This window comes from Elaeis guineensis, chromosome 14 (genome assembly GCF_000442705.2).
Source record: "Elaeis guineensis isolate ETL-2024a chromosome 14, EG11, whole genome shotgun sequence".
Classification (NCBI taxonomy): Eukaryota; Viridiplantae; Streptophyta; class Magnoliopsida; order Arecales; family Arecaceae; genus Elaeis; species Elaeis guineensis.
The window spans coordinates 46,349,323-46,361,639 of record NC_026006.2 but is presented as its reverse complement, the minus strand read 5'-3'; the positions used below and the strand labels follow the sequence as shown (position 1 = coordinate 46,361,639).

General features: G+C 34.4%; 1 protein-coding gene across 2 annotated transcripts; it reads left to right on the top strand.

Annotated features, from left to right (window-relative positions):
- Positions 1-5,758: 5,758 nt before the first annotated feature.
- LOC105057865 (probable protein phosphatase 2C 35) lies at positions 5,759-11,928 on the top strand. Of its 2 annotated transcripts, XM_073248665.1 has the most exons (4): positions 5,759-7,127; positions 11,260-11,391; positions 11,488-11,707; positions 11,776-11,928. In XM_073248665.1, the coding sequence occupies exons 1-3, from the start codon at positions 6,198-6,200 to the stop codon at positions 11,629-11,631; spliced, it is 1,206 nt and encodes a 401-aa protein (XP_073104766.1). In that variant the 5' UTR covers positions 5,759-6,197; the 3' UTR covers positions 11,632-11,707; positions 11,776-11,928. The 2 variants fall into 2 exon arrangements, with proteins under 2 accessions (XP_073104766.1, XP_019710384.1); XM_019854825.3 differs by lacking the exon at positions 11,488-11,707.
- The last annotated feature ends 389 nt before the right edge of the window (positions 11,929-12,317 follow it).

Genomic DNA, 12,317 nt, shown 5'->3' with positions numbered 1-12,317 from the left:
ACAGAGAACTTGATCACCTCAAAAATCCTGGCTTTCTTCCATGAATCGTCCTGAATGCTTTTGGACCCACTCCTCCCACTTCCTGAGATGAAGAGGACCTTTGGAGCCTTGGCAACGGCAAAGGAGGTGGTTTTGTGCTGCAAAGGGACAAAGGGAGCACCGACGAATTCCCTAGCAGAGCCGTCGGTGGGGTTGATGAACCAGCCCATTCTTCTGATGGAATCTCTTGGCTCCTTTGGTGCCACCATATCTTCCTCTCTTTCTTCCACTGGAAGCAGCATTCTTCTCCTCTTCCTCCGTCGACCAGGAGAGGATCAATTGAAGAAGAAGGAGAAAGGAGAAGATGAAAATAAAAATATTTTTATATTTTATAAAATAATAATATTATGTGATATTATTTTATTAATGGAGATAAATAGTTGGATCATATTGAAATATATTGATAATTAGAAGGACTAATTTGATACTTTAAAGTATATGAGATGTAAGTAAAATTAGACTAGAATTGAAGAGATGTTCCATAATTTTTTTTGAAAAAAATAGAATCAACAGATAATTAAAATCTAAAATAGATCTAACAAGCATACCTAAGCAAATTTGAACCTCAAGCTCTGACATCGGTTTGTTATAAGATTGCCTATTAATTAGTGTGAAATCCCAAATAATAACAAATAATTATACATATAAAAAAGAGGACACAATGTTTTATGTAGTTCAACTTTTGGCCTATGTCTACGGAAAAAGATGGGGAGAGATTTCATTATATCAACAAGATGAAGTACAAAGAGTATGCAGATGCTTAAATAATAAAAGATAGCCACTCGATAACAAAAGAGGTGTGATTATCATATATAATAGCCAACAAACCCTAAAACAAAGATAAAAGACCAAAATAACTAAACAGGCTAATGAAAGACCAAAATATGTCGGATTCGTACCATAGATCACATCAAATTCAAACCATACTCAATAGGTTATAGGTTGGATCGACTCTGATACTATTTATAATGACCAAGTATCTCACCTAAAAAGGTTAATTGGAAGGTATCATATAAATTTTTTGGTCCTATATAAGTATCCAAGATCTTTCCAATGAATAACCAATATGAGACTAAATATATGCCTGCATGAATTCTTACAGAGAAGAAAACAAAGGACACAAGAAGACAAACCAAACCTTTTATAATTAATTCTTACAAACTATTTATAGTTAATTAGAAATCAGCTTCAGACGAAAGTCTAATCTCTCTAGATACCACAAAGAATTATCTCATCAGACAAGACATCCATTGTAGACTAAGAACTAGATCAATCTATTGTGAGAAATGTTTGATGGATCTTCTCAATGTTTTCTTATGGCAATGCTTCTCACGTGGCAGGGATCTCAGTGACAAGTAGCGCATCAAAGTTTACATGATGGTCTTGTAGCCAGGGTACAAGGTTAGAATATGAATAAATAGTAAATCCTGAATGAATGAGCTATCTGGGCTTAAGCCTATATGTGGACTGGTGAAAATAATACCTAGATAGCTTGAATACATTGAGTGTGTATGTGTACGCTGACTACAGATGCAATCCGAGTTTAGGCTTACACCATGAATAAATAATACATGATTGCAAAGCTTAATAACCATGTTTATCCATTAATATATATACAACATAACAACATAAAGCACCATTAGGAAAAACAAAAAAAAAAAAAGCTGTTTGCAAATTTGTCTGTATATGTTGGAAAGAAAGAGCCACATCAATCTATGACCATTTATGATTAGATGATGACCAGTATAGCTGGCCAGGGGCTTACCACATGGACATATTAACAGCACATTTATTTCTAATGACTGGAATATTTAGCAGAGGTTGATAAACCTCATTCTACAGTTCTTCAGCTGCCCATTTAAAATGAAATGTGATTTGATTAATAAAAGACTCATACCTAGTCATTTTCTTGTTTATTTATTTTTTTACCTTGATAACTGTTAATAAAGGGAAAAAAAACATCAACCTAATAGTTTGCATCACAAGAAGTATAACTGAATAGTCAGTTTTCCTAGTTCTCCTATGCATACAAAAAAAGTAAGAGCCCAGACTTTTCTATATCAATTGATCGTTTTTAGCCACTTTTGAATTAAAAGGAATCCCTCTTCTCACAGCTACCCGAGAAAGAGAAAAGATAAAAAGCTAAATCTAGAAAGGTCACAATTTAAATATATCAGTCGATAGAGAAGAAATGAAATGTCTAGGGGACATTTTCTAGGAACTGCTGATTATATTTGCTAGTTTTTTTTAATTAATATATATATTAAATACTTTCTTGTATTAAGAGAAGTACAATATAAAGACTGAGTTAGTTGTTTAATGTTACTGACTGTGCTGAAGTGGTCTATCTACAAAGAATTTAAGAAAGCCTCTACTATAAATAACAGATAACCATAAGTGAAGGTAGTAATTTTAGTTGACCCACCAGGTACTTGATTCAATCCGATCTGATTCGAAGAGGGCAGATTCTATTTAATCCAACTGAAATCTGAGGTAGGTATGGGTTTCAGAAAAAATATTTGAAATGAGTTCTGGTCAGGTACAAATAATGATGTACTCTGATCCATACCCAACCCGATATAACCTTAATATATATTTTCTATTCAAAATTATAATAATTTTATATTATTTATATGTATCCAACCCAACCGATCTCTCTCATATATCTGATCCGATATGACCCGTATCTCTATTTGACCCAATCTGATACGATCCGAGGTGGGTATAGAGCGATATGGGATTTTTACTTGCGGGATGGATATGGGTATGGACCGATCCATTGCCATCCTTAATCATAGGTTTTTGAAAATGAAAGAAATACTATTGGGTGTGACAAGACATGGAAAATTCATAGTGATTCAGTAATCCCTTTGGAATACAAAAACCTTTTCTTCCCCTACTTCAAACTAAGCATACTGGCCAATTTATAATCTTACCAACTCATCTTAGGATGGCAATCTAGGACAAGATATTAATGTTCTCTTGAAATGAGAACCATAATTTTCAAGAAGAAGAAGAATATAAAAGTAAATTGGTCATGTATTTGTCAACAAATCAGATTATGCAGTTTAGATGCATTTGCTGTTTGATTCTTACTCAAATATTTGGAGAAACTTGATGAGTCTATATTGCATATCTCAACTCTATTTCTAATAACCTTGATGAGTCTTGGTAGACAATATTGGAGCTCGGTTGGATCAAGTGGAGAGCACTAGAACATTGTTAAAGGGATTAGGTGTTGGTAAGTATGACGAGAATTATGCAAATTAGCATGGACATTTTCATCTCTGCATAAGTAACTTCTATTAGAATGGAAATAGCTTTTCCATGCTTTTTCGAGTAGAGGTTTTACTGAAAAGATTTCTTAGCAATGGCTCTCCAAATAGATGAACATCGTCAATTACAATGATAAGAATCCCACGAACCAGGAAACTTATACTTGGGTCTGACAAGTCTGGCCCACAACAAGTCAAAATTAAGATTCTCAAATATTCAAACCGACCCAAAAAATTAAGATGAATTCCATGCTTACCAATCTCGTGACCCCAAAAGAAAGCTTTACAAATCTTTTGAATTCAGTCAATAATAGGCAACAGTAACACTAAGATAGCTTGGAGCCACAGCACGAACCAACTAAAGTAAAATGATCCGGCCTACCTATGATAGAAATCTCCACTTCCAACCATTCAAATTACCATGAATTTTGTCAATCATAAATGCAAAATCCAATTTCCTTTGTCTTCTACTAGATAAAGGAACTCCAAGATAAGCAAATGGACCAACGGCTGGATGAACCTCAAGAATGTCTGAAATTTGACATTGAATATGGATGGATAACTTTGACTTTACAATGTCTACATTTTGACCGGATTGAGAACAATATATAGCCATCATCAGATGTTTTACGGCGTCGGCGTTACGAATGATTGATTTCATAGTTAGGAGAAGATCATTAGCAAACATGAGATATGATATTTTTGGTCTAGTTCTTGATAGCTCAAACACTTTCAATAGGCCCGCTCAATAGCTCTATGCAACGTTTGGCTTAACATATCAATATATAAAACAAACAAAATGGGTGACAGTGTTGCCCGTCGCAGTCCAATAGTAGAAGAAAATCCAGTTGATGGAGCTCCATTAATCAAAATAGAGAAACTAGGGTCAAGATAACACATCATCATCCATTTAATAAAGCACCCATGAAACCTAAAATATGATCGTAAGCCCATTCTATATCAGCCTTTATCACTATCAAAGAATTAGTCTTAGAGGCAATTTGCATAGAATGAAGAATTTCCTGAGCAACTAAAATATTATCCGATATCTGCTGCCCATAAACAAATGCACTCTGCTCCAATGATATCAATTTATGCATGATTTTCTCTAATTGAACCACAGGAAGTTACTTTCCATTGGGAATTTGGGATGGCATGAAACTACCAGAAAGCACTTCACGAACAGCAGCAGAAATATCCCTCTTTAAAAGTGGCCAAAAATCTTGTAAAAAACTATAAGACAATAGCCACAATGCTCTGAATTTTTTATGCCAGAAGATTTCTTGTTGCCAAAGGACTTCATGAAACTCCCTTATCTTACAAAGAAGAAGACTAAAATACTCCACTTCACCAAGACTCTTTGACCGGATATTCTTTTCTTGTGAAGTTATGATCTCCAACTCCAATTTATTTGCTTGTTGAAAGACATTTCCAATAGTCAGTATTATTCAATTCAAAAGAATTCACAGCAATCCTCGCCTTGGGCTTCCCCGTCTCCTCATCCGAGTCACCCCCTCCCTCCACCGCGCGTGACCTCTCCCCTTTCACTCTTCCGTCTGGCTTTCAAACAAAGAAGAACTCGGCAAATGAAAGTAGGAGAAATCTCAGATCACTCTCCAAATTTCTTTCAATGACTAAGAGACCTCCTTGAACCAAAAAACCAGCACTTGTCCTATGCTTCCCTATGGCTTGGAATATTGTACCATTTATTAAAAATCATATATTTACTCTCCGTTAAATATTTTAATAAATTTAAATTAAGATAAACTAATAAAAAATACTCAATTGAGTTCAAACTTAAAAGTAGCTATCCATTTAAATTTCAAGTAAAAAATCCTTCTCATTTGAAACATAACTTAAAAGTAGCTATTCAAATTAGATGAAATGACCCAATTAACTTTGTAGTTATGAAGCAATACTATACTATTATAAAATAATATTGTACTATTATAAAGCAATACTGCACTACTATAAAATATTATTTCACTATTATAAAATAATACTGCACTATTATAAAGTAATACTACACTATTATAAAATTATACTATATTATTATAAAGCAACATTGTATTATTGTAAAGTAATACTATACTACGATAATGTAATGCTACCTTATTGTAAAAGAGTACTGCACTAATATAATACAATAAAATAATATTATATTATTATAAAAAAATACTACACTAATATAATGTAATACTGCCTTATTGTAAAGGAATACTATACTAATATAATACAATAAAGCAACACTACATTATTATAAAGGAATACTACATTAATATAATATAATACTATCTTATTGTAAAAGTATATGATAATATAATACTACAATAATTTAAAAGATATAAGGATATAGGAGTATAAAGATAATTTCAATCAAAAATAGATAATAATTTTTAATTTATATTTAAAATAAATAATTATTTTTATGTAAAATTCATCGATAAAATTATTTTTAAATTGAAAATAAAGTTAAAAATTTATCTCTAATTCTTTATTTAAAATAATTAATGTGCATTATTACACTCAACCAGCACTACTAACGCCTGCACTGCTTGTTCCTTCCTCTTCTTCTTTCCTTTTCTTCGTAAAAGTAATCTACAATCATCTTTTTCCTGATCCATGGGCACTGTTTTTATTCTGTGTATAGCTCTTGGAGCAAAGAATAGGAACGTCACTCCTCTCTCCTGGTCCTCCCTTCCCCACTTCAGAAGAAATGGAAAACCCATGGTCTCTTCCTTCTCCCAAACCTTTGGCAACTAGGAATAAATTTTTATTCTCCTTTCTCCATCTCGTCCTCGTTCTCCTCATTCTCGTTAGCTTTCTTTTTCGGTGTGAAAAGAAAGAGAGAAACGAAATCAGTCCCGAAAAGAAAGCTGTATCATGTGCTGTGTACAACGCCATTGCTGGCTTCGCTTCCGCCGGTGCTGCTGCCGGGACCAGCCCCCGTCCACGGCCAGCGCCGGCGGCGCCTCCCGTGAAGGCGACCTTGGCCACCGCCGGCACCTCCTCTCTGGCATCCCCCTGGGCTCCGCCGCCGTCCCCTTCCACCACCTCCTCCTCCAGTACTCCTACCTCTCCCAGCGCGGACACTACCCCTACTTCCCGGATCGCGAGAACCAGGACACCCTCTCCATCAATACCCAGCTCCAAAGCAACCCGAACCTCCACCTCTTCGCCGTCTTCGACGGCCATGGCGATTTCGGCGCCCAGTGCGCCGCCTTCGCCCGCGACCGCCTCTTCGATCACCTCGCCGGCGACCCCCACCTCCTCGAAGACCCCATCAAGTCCTTCAATTCCGCCTTCCTCGCCGCCAATTCCGAGCTCCACGACAGCGAGATCGACGACACGATGAGCGGCACGACGGCGATCGCCGTCCTCGTCGGTGGCGACACGCTTTTCGTCGCGAACGTCGGCGACTCGAGGGCGGTCGCTGGCGTCTGGAATGGGGAGGGGGTGGTGGCGGAGGACTTGTCGAGTGATCAGACGCCGTTCCGGAAGGATGAGTATGAGAGGGTGCGGCGGTGCGGGGCGACGGTGCTGAGCGTCGAGCAGGTGGAGGGCTTCAAGGATCCGGCAATTCAGAGCTGGGGGGTGGAGAGTGCTTGGGACCCGCCGAGGCTGTGGCTTCCGAATGAGTTGGAGTTCGGTTTAGCGATGACGAGGAGTGTCGGGGACTCGATGGTGGAGAGCATCGGCGCCATCGCCGTGCCGGAGGTCATGACGGTGAAGATCACTCCGAACCATCTCTTCTTTGTTGCGGCGAGCGACGGAGTTTTCGAGTTCCTCTCAAGTCAGGATGTGGTGGATATGGTACGGCTCTGTTGGTTTTTCGGCTTTCACAACAAAAGGATTTCTTTTAGTTTTGCAGTTGCTTCCTGTTTCACTGAATTTATAGTTTCCTGGTTTAGTAGCTTTGTTGATTGAATTCTTTCATTCAAATGAATTTCTGAATCATAAAAGCTAAAAAAATGATATAAAAAGTTAAATGTCAACAATGAATAGAAAGCAAGGGAATTTGAGTTGGGTACATGTGCAGTTGATGCATCTCACACACACACTAAAATGGTGGCTCTATTTGTCTCTCCAAGAGGATACTCATATTAATAATATCATTAATATATCTTTTTATTTTGGATGGCAAGCAAAATTACTTAATAGGGTAAACTAGTAAAAATTTTTTATTTAAATTTAAACTTAAAAATAGTTCTCCAGTTGAGTTTCACTTAAAAGTAGCTCTCCAATTGGCATAAATGATCAAATTATTCCTACAGTTATAAACCAACACTAAAACAATACTGTGATATTAGAAAATAGTACAGTCTTGTTATAAAGTAATATTGCTTGTTGTAAAATAATACTACCTTATTATGATATAAGAATATTACAAAACAGTACTTCCTTATTATAATATAGTACTAGCTTATTATAAAACAATATTGTCTTATTATAATATAACACTATTATAAAATAATATTATTTTATTATAAAACAGTACTGCCGTATTATAAAACAACACTGCGATATTAGAAAACAGTACTGCCTTATTATAAATCAATACTGTGTTACGTATTATAAAATAATACTGCAATATTAGAAGATAGTACTGTCTTATTATAAATCAGTACTGCGTTATCATACAACAATATTGTCTTATTGTATAACCATATAGGGATATAAGGATATAACGGTTATTTCAATTAGAAATAGGGAGTTGCTTTTAATTTATGTTTGCAATGGGGAGCTACTTTTAATTTAAATTCAAGTAGAGAGCTACTTTTAATTTGAAATATAAAATGAAGATTTTTGTCTAGTTTACTATACTTAATATGATTCTTTAATAATATATTTAAACGACATTAAATGAAAAACTTTTACCCCTTATTTTGGATGGTAAGCATAGTTATTTAATATGGCTCTTTAATAAGAATTTTATTAGCTTATCAGACTATATTAAGCAAAAAAACTTTTATTTTTACTATTAAATTAGTCTCAAAATTAATGGTTTACTAATAATCATGTTTTCTTGATGTATACAAATATTAATGAAAGGCTCTAGAGGATACCCATATTAATAACATCATTAACATAGCTCTTTATTTTGGATAATAAGTAGAGTCATTTAATATAGTTCTTTAATAAGAAGTTTATTAGCTTATTAAACTATGGTAAATAAAAAAAAAACTTTTATTAGTACTACTAAATTAGTCTAGAAATTAATGGTATTATTACTAATCATATTTTCTTAATGTATGCTGATATTAATGAAAAATACTTTTCATTAGTTCTGTATCTAGCCCTATCTTGCACAAATCATTAGATTATACTATTATTTATTAATTTCTATTATATTTTTATGATTATCATCTTACTTAAAAGTGAAAGTAGAACCACTAATGAGCCCACTTTATTATATTTACATATCTCTTAGATGCAATACTTTTCTATTGCTTATTATATGTAGGTAGGATCATGACCTTATTATTTTATAGTAATATATGTTTTTACAATATCGATAGGTATATATATATATATATATATTCTTAGAATTTTGTGCCATGATATTAATATTAAAATTTATTTTAAAAAATAATTAGGCTCTTATATCTACTATATTATATTCTATTTTTGTTATTTATTTTATTATATCTATTCTATATTGCATTTTAAAAATAGCTGAAAAAAGAGAGAAAAACTGTACCTTACGCATCATATGGGTTATATGCTAGTTTGTAACTACTATTGTGGCTTTAGCTATAGAGGGACAAAGGTTAATCAGCTTTGGTGAACAATAATGAATATTGTTTTCTCTTTCTTTCTATATATCTCTCCTTTTTGTCCTGAACACATGAGTTACATGCTCCATACAGGAATTGCTCTGGATCATGGAAACAATTGCTTTCGGGAGTACAAAAGTGCTTCTCTTAGCTGATTTTTTTGCCAAACAATCTGAAATAAACTTATATTTAATATGAATTTTCAGATTGAAAGTTTATGTCAATCTGCATCTATTGTAGGTTCAATCAAGCATATGAGATCATCGTATCTCTTCTCCCATCTATTTCTTCAATCTTTTCAGCCTCTAGATTAACCCATGAGGGAACCATCGACAAGACTAGCTAGTTTCTTCTGCCCACAACCATCAAATTCTCTAGAATGTGTACTTAGAATTTCTCGATGGATAAATCATAACATCCTTGAAAGATGACAGAAAAATTGCCAGAAATATTTTTTTTTTTTTTGCAAATGTAAGTGAGGGATAGGGGTGTAAAAAATTTTGTTCAAACCATCTAAACCGTCTAATCTGATCCGAACCAAACCAAATATGATGGTTTGGCGGTTTAATTGGTTCGGTTCGATTGAATAAAATAGAAAAATCGATATTTCGATTTGATTATTGGTTTGTCGATTTATGTAATCCATTGAAATCGAACCGAACCAACAAACCGAAATTAAAATACTATCATTTTATATATTTATATATACACTCATGTTACATGTTTGTTTAAAGTTGGACTATGTACTTTATATGAATTAAAACTCTGAAATATCTATTTGATTCTATTTCAATCCAATTTGGATCAAATTAGACTTGATTATAGACCATAATAAAGGAACAAAACATAGAAATCAAATTGACAACCCACCTAAGCCGAAAAATCGTTCAAACTGTTCAAATACTTGGGAAAGCTATATAAATAAACCGAACCGATACAAAATCGAATTGAAAAAATCGATTGTGTTTAGTTAAATATTTGGTTTTAAGAACCTCTCAAATCGAAATGTCAGTTTGATTTTAAAAGATCACTTAAAACCGAATCGATCGAATCATTTTTAGCCCTAGTGAGAGGAGTAAAGCACTCCCCCCACCCCTTCCCACATTTTATTTATTAAGTTGTAATAGATGCATGATACAATCACATTTTATTTATTAAGTTATAATAGGTGCATAATATAAGCTACTGACAAAGAAGAGGTATCCATATGCCCTCTCTGAACACAAGACAATGACCCTTTCCCGCAGAATGATGGTATTTAGGATGATTCTATTTTATTGTTGAGAGCTTAAAATATTCAACTGATGGTGAACAATAACTCGCTTCCTGATGGGGCCTTTCTTTATGGAGCCCATCCAATTAACGCTTCCTTAATTCAATAACTTGAGTGGTCGGGATGGCTGGCTGGTTCCTCAAAGATGAGAGTTTTCAAAAAAGGATAGAGGATCATTTGAAGGTGGAATTTGGGTATAAAACTCCTTTCCATCAATGGTTTGAGCTTTTGAATAGACCAATGACTGAGAATTACTAGAAATGATGTTTCAAGTCACCGTCTCTGATCAAGAAGAGTTAGGAGAGAGAATAGGTCATTTGCTTCTTTCTGGTGGTCAAAGATCATGTCTGGAGTGCTCAAGAGAAAACAAAGGACAGCACCATGACCTCGTCAAGATCTACTAGCTTCTTCAGCAGCTACAGGCAACAGGATTGCTGGAAAATGTTGCAGTCTAATGAGCAGTTCTAGAGAAAGGACATGGCCTTTGAAGGCAGCAATCTTAAGATGTGCATGCAAGAGTGCATAAGCTGGAAGCCCACAGGGTATTCGAATGCAACCATATTGTATTTGCAACCACTACTTGCCACTACATTTCCACCATCGATTAAAAGATAAAATATACTTTAGTTCTTATATAATCCCAAAATTCAATGTATTTTATTAATCATTCACTAACCACTTATCTATTCATATAGCTTAACTACCTAAATGCAACAAGGATCTCATGTTGCTGCTTCAAGGGAAGCACCACAAACTTCACTCAGCTGATGACTGTAATGAAGAATTTAGGCTTCTTGGCATGTGCCTTAAATGTCAATATTTCTTAGGATGAGTGCCATATCAATTTGAGTTTCCATTGATATGCTGAATCTTTGTGGTCTATCCTTTACTGCAGGTGTTGAGATACCCAGATCCCCGAGATGCCTGCTCTGCGATTGCTGCAGAATCTTACAAATTATGGTTAGACCATAGCAGTCGAACTGATGATATAACGATCATCATCGTGCACATCAAAGACTTGTGTAATGTAAGTTAAATGTTATTTGCATCAATTACCTAAAATTAGTTGCATTTTATTATTGGGTTTGTTAATGATTGCTAGTCTTTCAAAAAATCTGATTAGTCCGATGCTGTAGCAACTAATGAAGCAAGTGATACCAGCAGAAAAGCTTTACTAATGGTTTCACATAAAGCAAGAACAGATATATCTGCATTCCCAGGGTCAGAAACTTGTCATCCAAAAGGAAGGGATTTCCTTGAACTGTAGTCATGTCCTTCTGACTTTTCCCTGTTACGAAGTCTTGCATGTGTTGCTCTTCCTACACACTTTGTCTGTAGAAATGGTATGCATCAACTACAACTTATTGATCCTCTCTGAGTTCTTTGGAGTGATATTTGTCTTTCTTGACAGTGATATATCCAGACTGACTGATCGATTAAAGCTGCTCGGTATTCGTCCTACCTTCCAGCGCAATGTGCCTTATCTTACTTGTAAACTTACTTTCTAAAGTGACGCATCTAGAAAGGCATCTAGTCTTTCTAGCGTAATGTAACAAAAAAAATGGAAAGCATCTAGTCTTTTCTTATTGTAATTTGGTTATAAAGTAATAAAATATTCAATTTACAATGTCATTCTTTTTCTCAAACAAATGGAGGAACTTTGTCAATTTGATTGTCATTCTTTGTTATATCTATCGCGCTCCAAATTTAGAACATAACATGATCATACTATCGAGAGATATAATCGAGGATAACATAAAGCCAGCAATCATAATCTCAAATAAAATAAAAAGTCCAAATCATCATCCATCAAAAACTTAAATAAAAATTAATTTAGAGCATCTAAATCTAAATTTAAATGTCAAAGTCCATAACCTTAAATTCATAAAACCATCAACTATGAATTCATAGTCAATTAAAGAATTAAAATTTTGCTACAAAATTATCAAATTT